Genomic DNA, 23,592 nt, shown 5'->3' on the forward strand with positions numbered 1-23,592 from the left:
ATAAATTCTGTTCATTTGAGTTTGGTAGCGATGTTTGGTTATGTTCTGCCACCCTGATTCATCAGATAAGAGGCAGAAAGCTTGTTAGGGAATAAACGTCACGAGGATAAGGCAGACTTCAAGGCGCTCTCAGAGCGTGACACATGCACAAACTCATTCTCCATTTTTCTCTCATTAATGGGACTGTTGGCACTCTGATGGTCTTCAATCTTCAAAGATACACATGACTTCAAGTTACCAGAGATTTCCAGGCTGTGTAAAGATCATTTCATATTAATATGCTATGCTAATGTGCTTCACTAATAACCTGTTCACTGGAATAGATTTCAATAGGTAAAAGTGTAAGTGCTGCCTTTAACGGTCAAGTGAAATCAAAGTGGTGCCAAAGTCACAAAACGCAGTTTCAACCATTCTGAATTGAATTACCGAAGTACAAATTAGACAAATGTGTAAGAATTGTATCAACTGTAATGAAAGCAAAGTAAAATTGTTTTTTTTTTTACAATGTAGGCTACTACCATTTATAATTTTAGGCATCTCTAGTATAAATTTTAAATAATAATAAAAGCTTCGACACACAAGAGAATACATAATATTTTCTGCAATGTAAAAAAAATGTTGGTTTAACTTAAAGTAAGTAGCTGGTTGCCTTAACATTTTAAGTTCATTTAAATAAAAAAAACTGTTGATACAACAGAAACTGAAAACATGGTCTCTGAACCATATAATTTGATTTGACAGAAGATAACAGGGTGTTTGACAAAGTGTTTTTACTGTGTACAGAATTATATTTTATTTAAAAAAAAGGAAAAATAAAAATAAATAGATTAAGATGACATCTTTAAAATGCGTTTAAGCTAATACAAATATCTAGGTACAGTGAGTTTACCTATGCACATTGCAAATTCTTTCTTTCTTTCTTTCTTTCTTTCTTTCTTTCTTTCTTTCTCTTATGACGTGTGAAGAGTGAATTAAGCAGTTAAAGTCTCAATGAAGCATCTGGCTTTAAGCGTCGGCAGCGCGTTTGAGTCTCATACAGAGATTCACTTGTTGCTGCTGCCGCTTCATAAACCTGAACTTTGCGCAACAGTTTGTACGCAACAGAGTGCGTCTAACGTTAGCTACAACAGAGTCGCATACAATATTACTCACTCACAGCCCGCTTAACTTACCTCTTCTTCTCTTTCTCAGCTGTCATCTCTCGGTCCCTTCGTTATTCCCGCAGTTCGACAGCAGTCAGATCTGATCTCTGTGCAAACAGAAAACGCTCCAAAACACTCGCGTTAAATAACAAGAAAACTGAATGTGAGAATGCAGTTAAGTCCACCAGCAGGCCAAAAGTGACTGTACAGTCTCAGAACACTGCCAAGGATCGTACAGTCTCCCACTTTTGTAAAAATCCAAGCGCGGTGAGGGAGTTTCTCGCTTGTTTTCAGGTCGGTGAAGTTCCCAGAACGCAGCGCCTCACTGAAGAGTGCTTGACAGCTGAGCAATCAATTGGAGCTCTCTGATTGGCTGGAGCCGCCATTGGGAACCGCCCACAGTCAGGGCTGACAAGACTCCTGCGTGTGTTCCTGAAGGTCTACTTTCTCCGAGACCAACTAATCTGTTTGTACAAATAAATCAATGATGCTGCCGTCTTTCTTTTACCCCCATGTAATTGGGCTCCAAATCTAATGTGATAATTGTCATTTTGACCCCATCAAAATAGTGAATTACTCAGAAAATCTGTGACAGTTAATATTTTGCCTTTCTTCCGAAAAAAAAATATAAACAAAATCAAAAATTTGAGTTGACAAGGAATGACCAGCTAAAAATACATTTGAGTGTGTTGAAAGTTTTGTTATAATGTTACTTCGGTGGATGGTATGACACTTGTTGCACCCTGCAGTAGGCCTATAGCCTAAGCTATAGCCTAGATCGGTATTAGAATATAATTTTAATAGCTTGTGATGCTGGCATGCAGTTAATTTTAAAATATATTGCATGGTGGAGAAAATGCTATTAATGTTCTAACCCTAACCCACTTGACAAAATAGTGTTGTCTCTGAACTGGTAAATTAAGATACTATAGCCATGTTGAGCAATAATAACAATTAATTTTCTGTTGATTAAGGTATCCAAACAGTGGCTTACCTGTCTAATAAAACATAATATATTAAAGTGAATATATAGATGGCTCCTGTCTGCCTGGCTGCTGAGTGGTTTGAGTCTGAAAGCTCCGTATAGCTTTGTTTTGAATCTTCATTTACTATCATTCAAACTATTACATTCATCTGACATTGCTAGCTTTTAACTAAATTGTTATCGGCGTGTTGTATGCAGGACTTTTCTAAGAAACAAAATTTATAGCTAGTGTTTATCACAGTCCTCCATGAAATGTTTATTGTGTTTGGGGTGAATGGTGGACAGACTAGCATCACTCCTGGATTTGGATTATTGTATTTTTCCGTGTTTTGACCCTTAATAGTAACAGAATCACTTTTTTTTTTGGAAAAGTTTTGTGGAATATCCTTGCCTATGTTTTGATGCAACATATGCAGCTAGAATATCTGTCCAATGGGTTTTCTGTATCAGAGGAAGTTATTAAAACAATTTGAAAATAACTAAATTTTGAAATGACTGATATCTGTAAATGTATTTTTTTTTCAATCTGCTCTCATATATATATATATATATATATATGAAGAGTTCAGATGAAAAAGCCTCTAAATGCCATTTGAAATTTTCTTCTTTAATGATGATTTTTTATCAAACTTGTATATTTAAGTTCAGTAATTTCACTTATAAATAAATAACAATTAATAGGTAATTATCATTGCCATTTAAGTGAAATTACTGAACTTAGATATACAAGTTTGATAAAAATCATCATTAAAGAAGAAAATTTCAAATGGCATTTAGAGGCTTTTGCATCTGAACTCTTCATATATATATATATATATATATATATATATATATATATATATATATACACTGCATACACTCACCTACACTGTAAAAAAAAATATTTTCAAGATTTGTTATCACAACATTTTTTCTTTCGTCAAATCAACTTAAATAATTTATTTAGTTGAGATAACTTATTATTTTGAGTTTCTGATGATTAAATTAATCTACTTCATTGTATTAACTCACTTTTTCCAGTTAAATTAACTTAAAATTTTAAGGCAACCAGGTTACTTACTTTTTTAAGTTAAACCAACAATATTTTTTTACAGTGTAAAGGGTTATTAGGAACACCTGTTCTATTTCTCTTTAATGCAATTATTTAATCAATCCAATCACATGGCAGTTGCTTCAATGCATTTAGGGGTGTGGTTCTGGTCAAGACAATCTCCTGAACTCCAAACTGAATGTTAGAATGGGAAAGAAAGGTGATTTAAGCATTTTGAGCGTGGCATGGTTGTTGGTGCCAGACGGGCCGGTCTGAGTATTTCACAATCTGCTCAGTTACTGGATTTTCATGCACAACCATTTCTAGGGTTTACAAAGAATTGAGTGAAAAGGGAAAAACATCCAGTATGCGGCAGTCCTGTGGGCGAAAATGCCTTGTTGATGCTAGAGGTCAGAGGAGACTGGGCCGACTGATTCAAGCTGATAGAAGAGCAACTTTGACTGAAATAATCAATCGTTAGAACCGAGGTATGCAGCAAAGCATTTGTGTGCTGCCATATCACGCACAACCTTGAGGCGGATGGGCTACAACAGCTGAAGACCCCACCGGGTACCACTCATCTCCACTACAAATAGGAAAAAGAGGCTACAATTTGCAAGAGCTCAAGACTAGCTCAATTTGCAAGACTGGAAAAATGTTGCCTGGTCAGTCTCGATTTCTGTTGTGACATTCAGATGGTAGAATCAGAATTTGGCGTAAACTGAATGAGAACATGGATCTATCATTGTTACCACTGTGCAGGCTGGTGGTGGTGGTGTAATGGTGTGGGGGATGTTTTCTTGGCACACTTTAGTCCTCTCAGTGCCAATTGGGCATCGTTTAAATGTCACGGCCTACCTGAACATTGTTTCTGACCATGTCCATCCCTTGGCCACCATGTAACCATCCTCTGATGGCTACTTCCAGCAGGATAATGCACCATGTCACAAAGCTCGAATCATTTCAAATTGGTTTCTTGAACATGACAATGAGTTCACTGTACTAAAATGGCCCCCACAGTCACCAGATCTCAACCCAATAGAGCATCTTTGGGATGTGGTGGAACGGGAGTTTCGTGCCCTGAGTGTGCACCCCACAAATCTCCATCAACTGCAAGATGCTATCCTATTAATATGGGCCAACATTTCTAAAGAATGCTTTCAGCACCTTGTTGAATCAATGCCACGTAGAATTAAGGCAGTTCGTATTAGTATGGTGTTCCTAATAATCCTTTAGGTGAGTGTATTTATAGTTGACAGTAGTAAATAAATGACTGTAGGTCATTAAGCACAGACATATATATAGTCTGTGCTTAATGACCTACTGTCATTTATTCATTTATTCTCAAAATACAGCACAATACAACTTTAACTTTTGCACTGTTGCACAGAGAGCAGTTCTGAGTTTTGAGCATTCCTGACATGACAAGCATATGTATTTCCTCATGTCCTCGGACATTTATAGCCTCTATTTTGAATAGAAGGTCACATATGACAGGACAGATCCTTCATTCGTTGTTTTGGTCATGATGACCCTTATTTTTGACCAAAATTCTCTGGGTCACCCTCTCATTTTTCCCATCCTTAACTGTTTATTCTTCCAACAATTCCCTCTACAGTTCTTTAATTAATTAATTAATTTATTTCAATGATTAAATTCTCTCTCTTTTAGATGATTCCCATTAGTCATCACAATGATTAAATTAATAATGCCCTAAAATTACCATCTAACTATGACAATCAGCCATTGTGTTCTCTGTAAAAAATATGCACAAAACAGCTACAGCATGCATTTGGAGACTAATTTACACTTCAAACAGTTTGGTTAATTTATGACATCTTATTTATTAGGTTACAAACCAAACAATGGACATTCACATCCTTTGAGAACAGTACATTTGGCACATAGTAAAATGCAAATAACGACATGACAGTGACTAATGGTAAAGATGTAAAAAAAACCTAAAAAAAAAAAAAAAACACGTCTTATGACATACTGTACATATGAAGCTGCAAAATACAATACAAAAAAAGAAATACATACACATTTATGATACTTACAGTGACATAATACACTTGTATAACTTATATTAAAATGCACTGTACCTCTGTATATACAAATATGTATTCCTATGTGATACACAGATTCACGTTTAACCAAAGAGGTACTTTTTCATCTAGTTTGCTTGAACATGTCAATGTGTTTCCTATAGTCATTTCAACAGTAAAAAGAAAAAAATAAACATGTCACTCATGAAGTCCAAAATGCTCATCAGGGCACAGGTATTTGGCAGGTGCTGTGGTGTGAGTTTCCGTGAGTTTTGCTCCGTCGAGGCCTTTAGATGCCAGTTCAGAGAAAATAACCAAGCAAGTGAAAACTAAAAAAAAAAAGCCTCAAAGTCAACATAAAACACTGGTCATAAGCCTTTTTTTTTCTTTTTGGTGATCTTATATATGAGAATAAATGTAAAGGACATGAAATAAAAATTAAATAAATATTATGCAACAGGAATTGATTGGACTGTGAAAAGTGTGTTCACAGTAAAATGAAGGTGTTTGGATGCAAGGGGTTAAAGAGACTTATAGGGCAAGTTTTTTTTTTTTTTTGTATTACTTCAAATTACAGATAAATGGTGCTCATTAAGACCAGGACCGGCTCAATGTCCCGCCCTCATGCCAGTAAACATGTCATCAGAGAAGAGATGTCTGCAAGAGGGAGGGGAAGTTCTTTTGATTCAAGTTTATGAGGGAACATGACTTTTAAAATAATGATGTGTGTAGATAAATAATTTATAATAAATAATATTCTGTTAAATTCCATACAAAATAAGAATTGTCAATTTTGATTTCATGGTGACTTTAAAAAATATCTAAAACAAAAACATACATAAACTTGCAATGAAATGTTTAAGATGTTGCATTTATTATAAATGTGGTCATTATTTATTCTGTTTATTATAATGAACTGATTGGATTTTCTTTAAAAAAAAAAAAACTTAAATTTTGCATCACAGGTGAGAAAGTTGTGCGATGTTTAGAATGGAAGATCATTTGTATGCATTTAACTTTTTTTTGCCACAGGATCTTAATATTTGGTCTCTTGTTAAACTAAAGTACATGAAAGACAGAGGCTGTAGCAGCTGAACTAAAGGACCTGTGCTGGAAATCACATGACCTGGCAACCTAACAATCAGCAAACAAAACAAACCGCCTAAAAGAAACAGTGGAAATCAGAGGCATTGAATCAGAAGGTGAAATGGAGAGGGGGGGCACGCACGCACACACACACACACAGAATATTGCACATAACTGTTTCTCATATTCTAATAATACATGAGAATATCATAGGCATAACCATGCAGTAGATGATTAGTCTATTTTCAAAGTTCACAGGCTAACAATTAGGGTACTCAGGACATGTATGTATTGTAGACTGGAGCGACATGATTGGCTACTGTCCTGACCCGTTCGTTATGATGGGCTTCGTTGCATTGTAGAGAAATCAACAGGTTTCACATCCTAGCAACAAAACAATCCAGTAATATAATGAACACACACACTAAAGAGGGACATTTTGTAACATTATCCTCCAGCACACACACACATACACACAACTTGTTTTGGTGGCACGAGTATATGTCAATACTGCTGTTTGAAATGGAAACGGTGTGATGGTCTAATGAAAGGCAGTTCTGAGTCTGTGCATCACCTTCCCAGTCCCCCCATCTCTGTCTGATCAGATCCCAATGCTGAGTACTTTAAAACTCCCAATTCACACGTTCAGAAGCATCACGTCTGCAATACAAACACCGATTCTTTACATTTGGTCTTTTTTTGCATTTCCAAACGGTGCTCGTCTAAATGTACCCCGACACACTGGATTATGGGAGAAGAAATGAAACATGAAATGGCTTTCCATAAGATTCGAATGAGCTCAATCCATCTGCTTTAGTGATGTCACACGAGCTCCTCTAAGTATAGCTCAGTGTGTTTTACATACATGAAATAAAGATTACTCTGTTTCATTTGGTGGACATGTGTGAGGATCTATGTGTTTTTTTTTGTGTGGTTCAGCAGGAAAAATTTGAATGCCTTAATAACTGTTTAAAATGAAAGCATCTTATTCTTGGTGAATGATGGTCTACAGTGAGCTTGTGGGCGTTCACAGCGTTTGCAGCGCACTTGTATGTGAAGTACAGCGCAAGAGATGGAGGTTTTAGGTTTCAGACAGAGTCTCGTCACCGAAGTAAGAGAAGCCTTTGAACTCGTCCTGGTTGATTTGCTTGATAATGGCGTCTTCTACCAGGGTGAGCACCGGCTCCTCACGGGTGAAGTCCTGGTCAAAATTGTTGACGTCTCTTTTGGTTTTCTGTGAAAGGAGAAGAAGAGTGTGTGATTCATGAGAGATTTCAGGACAATAACGCACAAAAACACACTTGCACCTACAAACGCAGTGGGGACTTCAGCACTGACCCGAAAAACACTTTCCTTGCCAATATTTCAGCAGTTACTATGCATGTCTCATATTTCTGTCGACTGAACCAATGACATCAATCATCTGTGAATTACTCTACTCTATTATCGTTATTTTCTTTTCAGTGAATTGTCCAGAATGGTTTGTAAAATGGTTTGAATCAATGAATCATCAGAAAAACTCACTCTGTAAAACACAGTATGGGGATTTAAGGAAGAGCAATGAAGTGGACATTCATCAACAAACAATTGAAACTAAAGGTTTCTTTTTAAGAGAAAACTTTGAGAAAATGTAATAAGCAGTCATTGTCCACCCATGCTGTTTTTCAGTTGTTTCTCTATTTGCACATATGCTAGATGGATATCTTTGAGCATTTTGTTTTAAATGCTTTCTTTTTTAAATCATTTAAAACAGAAGGGTAGCTCACCAATTTAAATTCATGTCATTCCAAACTCATAAGACTTTGGACAATCTTTAAAACACAAATTAAGATATTTTTAACCAAAACATTAATCCATAAGAATCAAGTGGTTTAATCCATGTCTTGTGAAAAGATTATAGAAAATAAGAAAATATTTAATTTAGACTTCTATTCGCATACAGTATAAACACATACTGTATATACAGTAGGCTGCATCTTGATAGGTCCTTATTTTAAATAAGTACTTCACGACTGCTAAGAAAGTACGTTCTATATAGTACAGTAACACCTCACTGCAGCACACAAGATCCAGGGGGCGGAGTTGGATCCAGATCTAAGGGGTGGAGATGGGTAGGATTAAGGGTGGGGTTAGGGATCAAGGGGTGGAGATGGGTAGGATTAGGGGTGGGGTTAGGGATCAGTGGGTGGAGATGGGTAGGATTAGGGGTGAGGTTAGGGATCAAGGGGTGGAGATGGGTAGGATTAGGGGTGGGGTTATGGATCAGCGGGTGGAGATGGGTAGGATTAAGGGTGGGGTTAGGGATCAGTGAGTGGAGATGGGTAGGATTAGGGGTGAGGTTAGGGATCAAGGGGTGGAGATGGGTAAGATTAGGCGTGGGTTAGGGATCAAGGGGTGGAGATGGGTAGGATTAGGGGTAGGTTAGGGATCAGTGGGTGGAAATGGGTAGGATTAGGGGTAGGTTAGGGATCAGGGGGCGGAGATGGGTAGGATTAGGGATCAGGTGGTGGAGATGGGTAGGATTAGGGGTAGGTTAGGGATCAGGGGGCGGAGATGGGTAGGATTAGGCATCAGCGGGTGGAGATGGATAGGATTAGGGGTAGGTTAGGGATCAGGGGGGCGGAGATGGGTAGGATAGGGATCAGCGAGTGGAGATGGGTAGGATTAGAGGTAGGATAGGGATCAGCGGATGGAGATGGGTAGAATTATGGGTGGGGTTAGGGATCAGCGGGTGGAGATGGGTAGGATTAGGGGTAGGTTAGGGATCAGGGGGCGGAGATGGGTTGGATTAGGGATCAGGTTGTGGAGATGTGTAGGATTAGGGGTGGGGCTAGGGCTCAAGGGGTGTAGATGGGTAGGATTAGGGGTGGGTTAGGGATCAAGGGGTGGAGATGGCTAGGATTAGGGGTGGGTTAGGGATCAAGGGGTAGAGATGGGTTGGATTAGGGGTGGGGTTAGGGATCAGGGGGCGGAGATGGGTAGGATTAGGGGTGGGGCTAGAGATTAGGGGGTGAAGATGGGTAGGATTAGGGGTTGGTTAGGGATCAAGGGGTGGAGATGGCTAGGATTAGGGGTGGGTTAGGGATCAAGGGGTAGAGATGGGTTGGATTAGGGGTGAGGTTAGGGATCAGGGGGCGGAGATGGGTAGGATTAGGGGTGGGGCTAGGGATCAGGGGTGGAGATGGGTAGGATTAGGGGTGGGGCTAGAGATTAGGGGGTGAAGATGGGTAGGATTAGGGGTGGGTTAGGGATCAGGGGGCGGAGATGGGTTGGATTAGGGGTGGGGCTAGGGATCAGGGGTGGAGATGGATAGGATTAGGGGTGGGTTAGGGATCAGGGGGCGGAGATGGGAAGGATTAGGGATCAGGGGGTGGAGATGGGTAGGATTAGGGGTGGGTTAGGGATCAAGGGGTGGAGATGGCTAGGATTAGGGGTGGGTTAGGGATCAAGAAGTAGAGATGGGTTGGATTATGGGTGGGGTTAGGGATCAGGGGGCGGAGATGGGTAGGATTAGGGGTGGGGCTAGGGATCAGGGGTGGAGATGGGTAGGATTAGGGGTGGGTTAGAGATTAGGGGGTGAAGATGGATAGGATTAGGGGTGGGTTAGGGATCAGTGGCCGGAGATCTGGCACCTAACCCTGACCCAATAGGTTACAAGGTCTGTTTTTTTCTACTCTTCAATAGGTACTGTGAATTTGGACATACTTCTTTTGTCACATATCATATAGTAGGGAAGTTTTTTCGATTTCAAATGCATCCATATAATGCATTACATATGGTTAAACACAGAAGCTTGTGCATGGGTCACGTGATTCCATTACATGCTATATAAATATTCATATGTAAGTATATTTAGGTATTAAGTATTTATTATATAAAACTTGGATTAAACCAAGGATTATGGATTCGTTGTATGACACTTCCAATCCAATGGATCTAGACATCCAATTCGCCTTATTCACTTGGCGGCCATTTTGAAAATGGAACGCCGCTGAGGGGTACACTCACCCGGAAGGATGCATGCGACGCAGCAGCACCAGCAATGAAAACTCGCAATGCGGACCACCAATCATTCCTGTCTGCCCGAATTAACGATACAAAATGTGAAGCAAAGTGCCAGTCACTGAAACATCCCCCGGGCTGTGTTAATTAAGGGATACAGTACCTGTATCGGAGGTTTTATCCACGACATTGAACGTAGGAATGGACGCCAATTTGCCAGTTTCTGCGAGCTTGCAGCAGCCAGAGGTAACTTAACGTTAGTAAGCTAAGCTGTAATTTGGAGTTGTTGACTGTGTAAGTTACTATGTTAGATTTTATTTAACAGTTAACATGTCTTTAATTGACAGTTAATAGGAGCCCATCACATATTTGTGAGGGCTATAAAAATGAGGCACCACAACATACAGGAGCTAAGAGTTCATTGTGACTTCATATCAACAATGTACCTTTCCCTGTCTGACTGAAAATAACATATTGATTTGATCTCATTTGATCATTTTGATCTCTGGCACTTTGCTTCACATTTTGCATCGTTAATTCGGGCAGACAGGAATGATTGGTGGTCCGCATTGCGAGTTTTCATTGCTGGTGCTGCTCCGTCGCATGCATCCTTCCGGGTGAGTGTACCCCTCAGCGGCGTTCCATTTTCAAAATGGCCGCCAAGTGAATAAGGCGAATGGAGGGAGACACGGAAATACCTCTCAGGTTTCAATAAAAATATCTTTGTGTTTCGAAGATTAACCAAAATCATGAGGGTGAGTAAATGACGACAGAATTTCCATTTTTGGATTAACCCTTCAAAATGTGTCTAGAGACAATTGCTCTCACTGATTGTTTGAAGTTTGTAATAAATATGAATGTCAGACATACATTTAGTTGAACTGTTACCTTTAGCAAATAATTTTTTTTAACAACAACAACAAATCCTTCCCCACTGTGCGTACCCTCAGATGAAATCCTGCAGGTGCCCCTGTCCAAACATGCATTCACATACTTCAATCTGTTTATATCATCGATTGACAATCATTTTGACAATTTTTCTTGGTAATCACTGGCACCGTGAAGAAGTTTCTCCTTGTTTAAAACACAACACACAAAAATATATCTGTGCATGTTTTTTCCCCAACTCTTCAGACCTCTCCTTTCCTTCACACCTTCCCAGGGCTCTCATCAGCTTTGTGAGCAGGCGTGAGAATAGACCCATCGTCACACTATCTGAGACGCATTCCACACACACTTACAGCAGCCAGCATGCATCTCTGTATCAAAGTACTGTGTCTGATGTGTGCTGAGAGTCCAAGAGCATCTCAGATATCCCGCTGTTCACACTACCAAAAACAGACGTGACACAAACACTTCAAACAACCACGAGGGTCCAAGAACCGTAATGTTCTCTAGATAACTGCCTTTAGAGCGGCCTGTTTTTATATCTGTGGTGAACCAGCCAATATACAGAGTTAACCTGTGTCCTAACCAGACACGACGTGATAAAGCGTCAAGCGGTATCCTAGTTCCTCAATAACGATCAGAACTTTATTTCCATTTCTTCCACTCTACTAAACATCAAATAAAATCTTATTGGCTGTTATTTTTAATTTTGCAGCAGTGACTTGACTTGTCCACACAAATGCATTATGTCACGCCACGTTAATGTTATACATAAACACACAATGGCTCTATTAGCAGATTTCAACTGTTCAAGTTGGTTGTGCGCATTCACCAGGTTTTGTTTGAAAGTGAACTATGCTTCATTGATCGCTACACAACTGTCAATATACAATGTACCAATTTTGTCGGTGCAATTGTGCGAATGTGACTGCACCTTAAGGTAGAATCCTAATTTAAATAGAACTTAAATAAATTAGCAATTCGGAATGCTTTATATACTGTAGGTGGCAATTTCAAAGACTCCACTCACAACTGATTCCAGTTTAGCATTAACTTCAGTTATTTATGGAAAATGAGCAAGTTGCTAAGATAACAATAACTTATAAGCATAACAAATATTGGCCTATACTGCATAGCACACACATAAATTGAATAAAAGCCCGTTTTTAATTTAACAGCTATTTTAAACGACCCTTGTTGATATTGAATGACTTGTATTGAATACACATCTTGCCTTTTTGACACATTGCAAAGCATTCTGGGATTGACATCTGTGGGAAGGATAAACGCACTGGGTGCTTCTCATTTCTTATTTGTGCATCCTCGTTTCCTTTCCTTGCTTCCTTTCCTTGCGTCTCAGCTCCACCCCCTGTAGGACGTGAGGGAAGGAAGCGAGGAAAGGAAAGGAGGACAGAGGAATCGAATAAAAGCTTTTTTATATACATTGGAATTCTTGATCACTTGAGCGTCACTCCACAGTGTCATCAGCAGCGCTAAAAGGATCTGCCCTTATGTTGTTGAAGTTTGGTAATTCATAATAAATAATAATAAAGATAGACTATACTGTTGAAATATCTGAGATGTGTGGTTTATATAAACTGCAAAGGTAAAGTATAAATTAAAATGATTGTGACCGATGTGAAGGGGGAGGAGAATTGACACGTGCGTCACGTTTAGTCAGTATAACAGTTCCGCGTAGGATGCACCTGTGTATCCTCGCTTATGACTCCTCAGGAAGCCTCCTATCTCCTCGATCCTCGACTCCTCACGGTGCAATTAGAGAATTGAGATGTCCTTCAAGATGGCTGAGCTCGATCGGTTTCCGGGTCATAGGAGCGAGGAGACGAGGAGGGATATTGAGAAGCACCCACTGTCTTCCTTCGAATTTGCAGCATAGCCATTGTCGTCCACTTCGCCTATGATGCCTTAAAATGCTGCCTATGTAGGCAGCGCACTAGGTTTTGTAACAGAGCAACTGTCCTCAATATCTCACACATAAGAATACTCACAATACGTGGTTTGAATGGCGGCTTGATCTTCCTCTGTTCCAGATGTACCCAATCAATCTCTTTGAAGAATGGATGCACTTTAATAGCTTCCTCCAGTCCTTGGGTCACAACACAACCCAACCGCTTACTGGGACTCTTCGTCATGAACTAAACAATGGTGCGAAGAAAGAAGAAATGATTAGAGGAGCAAAAAAATCAAAGATTTGGGCCATGATGCTGACAGTAGACATATGCATTATGTTGAGTTGAGATGGTCACTGATGATGTATGAGTGATGTAAGAATGCATCCTGTGGAAGATGACCTGGGCTGACCATAGGTCATGTGACCACAGTGCCAGTGAGACAGATCGCAGTGTGCACGACACTATCCAAGACAAACAGAGGAAAGCTTTTCCCACAAAGCTTTACAAACAGGCAAAGGACGGCCAAAGTAAATCTTGGACATGTGAAGGAAAAAGGCGACACACACACACACACACACAAACTGATGTACCCAGACACTATGGTTACATTCATACTGCAAGCCTTAGTGCTCATTTCTGATTTATGGCTTAGATATCATTTTTTTCTTGGCTATGGCTAGTCACATTATTTTTTTAAATGTGGCCAATGTCAGATTGGAGTGTGTTCACAGACCTAAACTGACCTGCATGTGCAAAAGAACAATAAAAAAGATGACAAGCAGCACGCTGTCATATGGAAGTAAACATAGAGGCCATTGAAGTCAACGTTTACGTGTTCATTTATAAGGTGACGTACCACGTATATTTTAAAACCAGAAGTTTTGCTTGTATAGAGTTGTTTTTATAAGCAGTATTGGGGGTAATGCATTACAAGTAACACGAGTTACGTAATCAGATTACTTTTTTTTAAGTAACTAATTTAACACATTATTGATACAATTACGACAAAATATCTGAGTTAGTAATGCAAGTTACTTTGTTTTCCCATTTATTGCCTGACACTGTCCTCATGTTGAGAGAAATCGTGAGTAAGTGTTGTGTGCGCTGTGTAAACATGATGGTTATTATAATTCTGGACTAAATGTGAGAATAGCACAAATCTCACTAGCACAAAAAAAGATTCAGTATTCCTCGAAATGAATAAAACAGTGAAATGCAAACTCAGGATATTACGCAAACCTGCAATAATTAAATATGTTAACATAAATATAGTTTATGTATTTAATCTCACTTTATTAATCAATGTCTTTGCTACTGACCTTCGATGATCCAATTCAACCATGCAAATAAGCAAAAATGACTTTAGTCACATAGTTACTAATAGACAACATAGTTACATGACATGTTGAAATTTCTTCTCCTGTATCTCCTGGAATCCAGAATGACAGAACAGCACAGTGAAAGTTTTGCTGTCCTCTACTGTAAAGGCCATGTTTTGTATTTCCTTCAGCCTGAGGCTTATTTATTTTACTTTTGTTGTGAAAGGGCCTTTACAAATGCCAAATCTAGAACTTTTTTAAATAAAACAAAAACAAAAAAACAAGCCCAGGTGAGAGCAAGTAATAAAAAAGGAACAATGCATTAGTTTCCTTAAAAAGTAACTAAGTAACGGGAGTAACACAATACTGCAATCCATTCCTTTTAAAAGTAACTTTCCCCAACACTGTTTATGAGGTCTAGCACCTCACTAGCCGCGTTTCCACTGCCGGGCCAGGGCCGGGCCGTGCTAGTGCGTGCCAGGGCCAGTCGCGTTTCCACTGTCACTTCCGGGGCTTGATCGGGGCTTCCTCAGGGCCAACGGCCAGGATTTCTGGCCCGTCGAATACCTTGGGCCAGAGGGGGCCAGCTCGGGCTAGAGGCGTGCTCAAGGTAAAAGGCGGAGTTTATCGGTGTTATGGAACGTTATGATCTGAAGCAAGATGCACATAGGGGTGTCCATACCGATTAACCGTTTAAAATTGCATAACATTTTAATTTGAACTGTAGGCCTATGCCAAATGCTGCGCAACAATATATAGGCTATATATAGCTACATATCGACGAATTTTCAGATATTTGTTTGATTTTTTGCCCCTTAAACATTTAAAATATTTGACAAATTAATATGAAAAAAAAAATATATTTTACTGGTTTTCTGAGGCCAAATTAGAACCTGGAAATGATATTTTCCCTGCAGTGCTGAATGAGAAGAGCCGTAACCACAGCCTAGAAAGGGGATTATAGGTGATTTATAAATGTGTCTGATAATAAAATAATATAAAATAACGAGGCATTAATTTTTTATTAATAAATTATTGTTTTCTAAATGATTTTCGGCTAAAAACATCTCCATCTCCGGATGCACATTTAGAGAGAAATTAATTAGCTACATAATTACATAGTCAGAAAGATATTGGCTTTCGATTCGAATTTGTTCGTTTTAAATTGGACATAAATGTCCAATTTAAAACGAACAAATTCGAATGCGCTGGCTGTTTCAGGTCTTGCGCTTCAGTTCACGGAGATCATGAAGCGCGCCTTGATTAAAGCACAACGTTTTCTTGTTATTGTGAGTTTACGCAAATAAATGTATTTGCGAATAATTTATTATTATTTTCTGTATGACCAGAAATGAAAGAGTATTTTAAGTTGTTTCCACTGAAAGAAATGCAATGAAACTGCAAGTGTTCACATGGGCGTCTTATTGTGTTTATTTGTGCTCTGTTGCTTTTTTGGATAAAGGCGTCTTCTACATATGCAGCCTAATAAAATGTTACAATAATGATGATGATGGTTATTATTATTATTATTTGCAGACACGGAGTTTTTGTGAAATGGACGTTTTGCTTATTTTCAATTGGCAATTTCAGTTTGAAGGGTGATGGAAATGCGGCTTTAACTGCTCCGTACTTGCTGCGTTTTATTTCTATAAATTAATTTCGTTTCAAATGGGGTCCAATCAGTTATTAAAGGTGTTAAAAAATTAACTCTGTATCTCGAGGTTGCGGCGTTTGTTATTTGTTAACAGGCTGCGGCGGTTCCGCAGCCTGTTATATCGCGCAAAAAATCGCTGCTTGAAATGGAGAATCGCCTGTACTGGTCTCGTGACACTATTGCAGCCACTGCGGCAGGTGAGTTAATACACATGCTATCTTCCTAATTAAAAAAATAAATTAATTCATAATACCCGCTGAAATGGGTTGGGTTTTATGACGTTTTATACTGGCCCGGCAGTGGAAACGCAAGCCCGGTGCTTGAGGCCCGAGGCCACTAGCTCGGCTCGGCTCGCTGTTAGCTCTGGCCCAGCCCTAGCCCGGCAGTGGAAACGCGGCTACTGTCCCTCCACTAACTACCATTGCAGGTGTCTTTTTATATATTAACAGAGTGACCAAAGAACTACGGAAATGTACTGTGACCAAAGTGTCTCCAGTCCACGCAAAATTTTGACGAACATCGATCTCTTGAATGACACTTGAATGACTCTTCAGACTGAAAGAAAAGATCAGGTTCCATGTGATTTGTGCTGTTCACACACTATATATACAGTGGGGCCTAAAAGTATTTAGCCAGCCACTGATTGTGCAAGTTCTCCTACTTAGAATAATGAGAGAGGTCTGTAATTTCATCATCATAGGTGCACTTCAACTATGAGAGACAAAATGAGAAAAAAAAAATCCAGGAAATCACATTGTAGGATTTTTAAAGAATTTATTTGTAAATTATGGTGGAAAATAAGTATTTGGTCACCCACAAACCAGCAATATTTCTGGTTCTCACAGACCTGTAACTCCTTTAAGAAGCTCTTCTGTCCTCCACTCGTTACCTGTATTATTGGCACCTGTTTGAACCCGTTATCTGTATAAAAGACACCTGTCCACAGCCTCAAACAGTCATAGGCCCTGTCCCAATATCCGCACTTGCGCCCTTGTGCCCCTCAATGCGCGTTCACGCTAAGGGGTGCTAGACCGTAGGGTGTCCCAATCCTCTAATAGTGTTCTCCAGGGGTGATCAAAAGGGCACTTAATGCACACTTTTCGTAAGTGTGCATCAGACCTCGCTTTGCTGTGGGATATTACCCAGAATCCTTGTAGGGGAGAACGGTTGCTATGGTGCTGTTCGGGAGCGGAAACTCCGAAGATAAAGGAAGCCATTGTGGTGTAGAGTTTTTCAAAAATATTTGTGTTATTGGGTCACAAAATGTAGCTTTAAGAGTTTTTCAGTCGAGAATATAGTTGTTTAAAGCTAAAATCTGTGGTTTATTTATAAAATTAGCACCAATTTTAAAAAATTGATCTGACGTTTTCGGAGTTCCAGGTGATCACAGGGCGGCAGGTGCTCAGCGCTCATGTACCCCGCCTGCAACAGCCTTGCCCCGGCTAGTCATTCGCATTTCCCGCGGGCTCTGTTTCTAGTGGTTAAACATGAGTTATAAATCGGCTTGTGTATATCAGACGGGCGATCTTTGGTCTCATTAATCTATGATTTGTTCCCTGGCAAATCGTTTTGGCTAAGGGGAAAAGTGAAGTTTCATATCTTTATATATTTATGCTATTTATCTGTAACGTTGAAACGTATGTTTGACTGAATCTTTTAACTTGCCTTATTTCTTGACTTATATAGCTCCTTATACTTTTTAAGCTACTTATACTTTAATAATGGCTATTCTTGGTCAATAAAATAAAAAGAGACAGGGTTGTGTCATTTTATTTTATACAGCCTATATGTTAGACTATTTTAATATATAGCCTATACAAAATATATCACCAACGTCATGTTTTTTTTTTCATGTATGGGAATTTCATCAATTTCCATAATAACATAATAATATTATTAATAATAATATTAATAACATTAACAGAAAGGTTGCTGGCTAAAAGTAAAAAAAAAAAAAAGATATTAATTTTTTCATTCAAAGGATTGTGTCATGTTACAGCTATTATAAGCATAACACACATTAGCCAAATGAACAGTGTTTGCTGATCACAACAGAATTGACGTAGCTTTTTGACGTGTTCAAAACTGTCCCAATTCTGCTCTTCACAGCTTCGGGCCCTTGCACACTTTCTCCGCTAAGTGCACTTTCAACAAGTGTCCACTTCGAGGAAGGCCTTAGGGCTCAAGGGAGTATTGGGAAAGGGCCATACTCCAAACTCAACCATGGCCAAGACCAAAGAGCTGTCGAAGGGCACCAGGAAGAAAATTGTAGACCTGCACCAGGCTGGGAAGAGTGAATCTACAATAGGCAAGCAGCTTGGTGTGAAAAAATCAACTGTGGGAGCAATTGTAAGAAAATGGAAGACATACAAGACCACTGATAATCTCCCTCGATCTGGGCTCCACTCAAGATCTCATCCCGTGGGGTAAAATTGATCATGAGAACGGTGAACAAAAATCCCAGAACTACACGGAGGGACCTGATGAATGACAAAGTAACAAAGGCTACCATAAGTAACACACTACACCGAGAGGGACTCAAATCCTGCAGTGCCAGGCATGTTTCCCCCTGCTTAAGCCAGTACATGTCCAGGCCCGTCTGAAGTTTGCCGGAGAGAATATGGATGATCCAGAAGAGGATTGGGAGAATATCATGTGGTCAGATGAAACCAAAATAGAACTTTTTGGTAAAAACTCAACTCGTTGTATTTGGAGGAAGAAGAATGCAGAGTTGCATCCCAAGAACACCATACCATACTGTGAAGCATGGGGGAGGAAACATCATGCTTTGGGGCTGTTTTTCTGCAAAAGGGACAGGAAAACTGATCAGTCTTGAAGGAACAATGAAACGGGGCCATGTATTGTGAGATTTTAAGCCAAAATCTCCTTCCATCAGTGAGAGCCTTGAAGATGAAATGTGGCTGGATCTTCCAGCATGACAATGATCCCAAAGACACCACCCGGGCAACAAATGAGTGGCTCTGTAAAAAGCATTTCAAGGTCCTGGAGTGGCCTAGCCAGTCTCCAGACCTCAACCCCATAGAAAATTTGTGGAGGGAGTTGAACGTCCGTGTTGCCCAGCGACAGCCCCGAAACATCACTGCTCTAGGGGAGATCTGCATGGAGGAATGGGCCAAAATACCAGCTACAGTGTGTGCAAACCTGGTGAAGACTTACAGGAAATGTTTGACCTCTGTCATTGCCAAAAAAGGTTATGTAACAAAGTATTGAGTTGAACTTTTGTTATTGACCAAATACTTATTTTCCACCATAATTTACAAATAAATTCTTTAAAAATCCTACAATGTGATTTCATTTCATTTTGTCTGTTAGAGTTATATTACAGACCTCTCTCATCATTCAAAGTAGGAGAACTTGCACAATCAGTGGCTGACTAAATACTTTTTGGCCCTACTGTAACTCTTAAACAGAAAATGCTAAAGAACACAAGCAGTCATGTATACAAATACACACAGAGAAATGAGTCAAACAAGTCAGGCAAATTAATATGAGCAATAAGCATTGACTGAAACGACACTGCCCACTGGAATTGCTTTAAAATTGGATAGTTTGTCTTAAATAACAAGATGAAATGGAAGACAAACAATGATGACATCACTAACTAAATTAATAACTTTTTTATAACAAAATGAAACATCACTGAACTTAAGATGGATCGTGACGCTATTTTCTTCTGGAAACAAACTTTGTTGCATTTTCGTGTTATCTCTGTTAAGCTGCTCTGAAACTATCTGTATTGTAAAAAGAGCTATCTAAATAAATGTGACTTGAATTGGCTTAAACAATTCGGACAGTTAAAACAGGAGGAACCCATGCAATGATGGGCTGCTCATCCTGAAATGAGACCTCTGAGATTACACAATCCAAAAATCCAGCAGGGAACACAAACAATCTGTTCTTTTCCCAGAAGAAGTGTAATTTTTCTAATCTGTCATCTTCTTTTGCTCTTCTATTACTTAAACACTCACGACTGTTATTCCCAGAAAAGTGAGAGAGCAATCTAAATTAATTCTTCGAAAATATTCCCTAAGAATGGACACGTACCGCTTTAAGAATGCTGACGGCCTCTTTGCTGAGCCACACGGGATATAGAACGTCATCATGGAGAATGGACTCAAAAAGGTCATCTTCGTTATCTGCTTCAAAAGGAGGCTGACCAGCCATCATCTCGTACATCAGCACACCTAAAGCCCACCAGTCCACTGATGGGCCGTACTCAAGCTCCTGCAAGATCTGCAATGGACAAATCACAACAACGAGAATGTCATTTGAAGCTTACAACAGACTAACAGGATATATCAAGTCCAGATCAAAGCACTTGTTCTGTGCTGATTTATAGAGAAAAATGGCAGTTGTCTGTATAATTCTGCGGTCACTGGTGGTTATTATGGTAAACTAAATATGAAACCTCATACCTGTAGATCTGAATATAATGAAAAACTAAGACTGAACTGAAAATGGAAAACACTGAAAAACAAAATCTCATTGGGCAACATTAATTAAACACACATCTGTGTTCATAAAACCATTCTCAAGTCACATTAATTAAAATATCTCAAAATATGAAAGAATAAAAAAAAACTAGAGATTTACTAATAAATTCAGAGTATCTCGGCTTGTGCTATGTATTTTAGTACTTAAAATCAATATTTTTATTCATAAATATGTCCTCAATGGTGTACAAATATCTCTGCCAATTATCTGACTTATCCTCGTAAAAGAAGAATTTATTATCTTTATATACATGGGACAGGTAGGTCCACAGAGGCTTCCATGTAGTTCCACCATCTTGAAAAACTATAATAGCAGAGAGGGACAAAAAGTACTAGACCAATGTGTTTCCACAACGCGGTTTCGTTCAGAGCCAGTACGACGTAACTGAAAGCAGCAGAAACGGAGGAGCAGAGCAGTGAGAGGCGCTTGGCACTGTCCCGGCAGGTTTAAAAGGCTGCATTGCACTGTTATTTTTAATGGCGGACCATATATATGCCGAGCCACAGGAGAAGAAATCAACCAAAAAGAAAAAATAGATTGTAAAAGGAAACATGACTGGAGATTACAAAAAACACAAGTTAATGTCGGGATAGCTTTTTTCCAGGTGGATAGAGCTAATGCAGGAGAAAGATTTCAAAAGAGATGCAAAAGTCCTGCTTTCTTCTCGAAAGTTAAGTCAATGTTACAGTCTTAATTACAAGCTTTTTTTTTTATTTTTTGGTTGTGTACTTGTTATCTTATAGACAGATGAACATTTATAGTTGATGATGGTATCTAACAATGCACACTTTAGAAAATATAATGAATAAAGAAGGCATACCTACTGTACTTATTACAATAGTTCATGTTTTTTCACAGTCAGTAATACTGTAACATTCGTTTGTTCGTCAAGTTGTTGTTTGTTTGAATTAAAACAAACCTTTTTCAAAAAGCTTCTGAAAGATGGGTCAATACCAACGATTCGTGCCCAGACTTAAGATCCAGACAGTATCACATGTCATTTGTTGTGAGTCCTTCCAAATAGAGGGAATGCATTTGACACGTGACTTTCCCGCGTGACAACCCCCCTCAGCCTGACCGAGAGGCAAAAGATATGCTGCGTGACTGGATTTAATAGGGGAAAACTGCGGAAATGCGACTAAATCGAACAATTTTATCAATTTAACCTAAATGTTGGACTCAATATAGTGTTCCTTACAACTTACTAAAGATCCAGCGATCCATGGATATTGACATGCAGCCGGGAACCGTGTTGCCTGACATTTATGTTTGCCTGATTTCGACACCGGGGAAATAAACCAAAACCTAAACGTAAAGCAAATTTGCCTGTGAACGCTTTATATAAATATAATATAGGTAGGTCTAAATCTGGGTGATCACTTATATCAGTGTTATATATATAGCCTATATATATCATCATATCGTCCAGCCCTAAAACTATTTCTAATAAAAAAAAACTTTTTTTAAAATAAAAAACATCCAATAAAGCATATGCAATGATAAATATTTAATTGATGAGCTGATAATGTATATAACAATACAAAATATATGGGTATGGTTTTCAAGCTAAATTCAGCATATTGACACAAAATGATAACTGCAAATCCACCTTTTATTTCGCTGACTGGAGTCCAGCTGTTTCTGTGAATTGCAGCGATCCATTTGCTTCTCTTTCCATAGCAGTCTGTACAAATATACCTCCGATGTTTTGTCAAATCTAGTTGTAGGCCTACAGTCAATCGCAAAGCTGTTTCCCACTTTATTTGTGTGTGTTGTGTTTGTTTTTCGCGGCATTCACGCTAAACACATATACAGCCGCTCAGTCTTTTTGCCAATCACTGTGAGGAACTGCAGGCACTCCGGCCGACGGTGACGTCACGCGCATTCCCTCTATTGCTTTTCTGAAAAAGTTTGCTCTGTACGGCTAATGTTGCTAAATTTGTTATGCACAGTGCAGTCAGATTACAAGTGACTGAACATATAAGGCTGAACACCGCTACTGAGAGTTTCTAAAATTTTTAGTGTGTGAGATTTCCTGTTTTGTTGTTGCCGGTGTGCCAAAGAATGAGCTCGTGAAGCCCCACCCTCTTCTTGAAAGGGGGCCGAGAGCACCAGCTCATTTGTATTTAAAGGGATACGCACACAAAAACAGAGCATTTTTGCTCACCCCCAAAAAGTGGCAATTTTAACATTCTCTAAAAATTATCTGTGGGTTATTTTGAGGTAAAACTTCATCAGGGACTTATTTTCCATCAAAAAGGGGCCTAATATGTCCCCTTTAAACAATATAAATAATAATATTAGATTTCTTAGCTTTGATGAGAACCAAGCAGTAGAAAATGAGAATATCGAGTGTTCACTGGGCATTTGTGTCTGTGAGAGTGTGAAATACTGTACCTCTGGGGCAATATAATCTGGTGTGCCACAGAATGTTGTGGTCGTGATGCCATCCAGGATTCCCTCCTTACACATGCCAAAGTCTGCCAGCTTACAGTGACCTTCTGCGTCCAACAGAATGTTGTCAAGTTTCAAATCCCTGCAAAGAAAATTTAAGCAAATGTAACAAACAGCAATATAAACCTTGCATGTTTGCATTGCGTGAAAAAACAGCACACAGGGATTTCTGTGAAGAATTGCGTGATGGTTAACTTTGAATTAACTTAAACATCTTTATCTTTAAAACACACCTATCTTTAATATTTTGCTTTTATTCTCATCTCTGCTTTGCATGCATTTTGATCCTCTTAACCATACATTGAAATTTAATAAAAGTAAAACATCTTGCCATCTTAAACATCCTGAAATAACTGATGCATGATTCAGATTCTGGATGTCTCTCTCTATCCAAATATTAGGGAACACTTGCAACACAGCAGGTAGGTGAATCATTTACTGACACTCATATCCCTGATATTAGTTTAATCAAGCGGACAATAATATCCTGATGTCTGCCTATGCACACGGACATCATTTTAGTCAATAAAAAGGTCAAAGTATTGAGTCAAAGTTT

The 23,592-nt window shown here is 39.0% G+C and overlaps 2 protein-coding genes across 5 annotated transcripts in view; both read right to left on the reverse strand.

The window, feature by feature from the left end:
* Positions 1-1,213, reverse strand: part of epas1b (endothelial PAS domain protein 1b) — a 54,841-nt gene extending 53,628 nt beyond the window's left edge. Inside the window, exon 1 of the mRNA XM_039657097.2 lies at positions 1,173-1,213. Coding sequence (XP_039513031.2) covers positions 1,173-1,198 — 26 coding nt within the window. The 5' untranslated portion in view covers positions 1,199-1,213. The remainder of the gene's footprint in view (positions 1-1,172) is intronic.
* A 3,785-nt stretch (positions 1,214-4,998) lies between these two features.
* The window catches only part of prkceb (protein kinase C, epsilon b), a 142,817-nt gene continuing 124,223 nt past the window's right edge, over positions 4,999-23,592 (reverse strand). For all 4 annotated transcript variants that reach the window (XM_089117238.1, XM_089117237.1, XM_089117236.1 and 1 more), the window contains exons 12-15: positions 22,980-23,118; positions 20,133-20,321; positions 13,191-13,337; positions 4,999-7,525 (exon numbers count right to left, since the gene is read on the reverse strand). In XM_089117238.1, coding sequence (XP_088973364.1) covers positions 7,373-7,525; positions 13,191-13,337; positions 20,133-20,321; positions 22,980-23,118 — 628 coding nt within the window. In that variant the 3' untranslated portion in view covers positions 4,999-7,372. The remainder of the gene's footprint in view (positions 7,526-13,190; positions 13,338-20,132; positions 20,322-22,979; positions 23,119-23,592) is intronic.

Source organism: Pimephales promelas, chromosome 11 (assembly GCF_988280905.1).
Source record: "Pimephales promelas chromosome 11, fPimPro1.hap1.1, whole genome shotgun sequence".
Classification (NCBI taxonomy): Eukaryota; Metazoa; Chordata; class Actinopteri; order Cypriniformes; family Leuciscidae; genus Pimephales; species Pimephales promelas.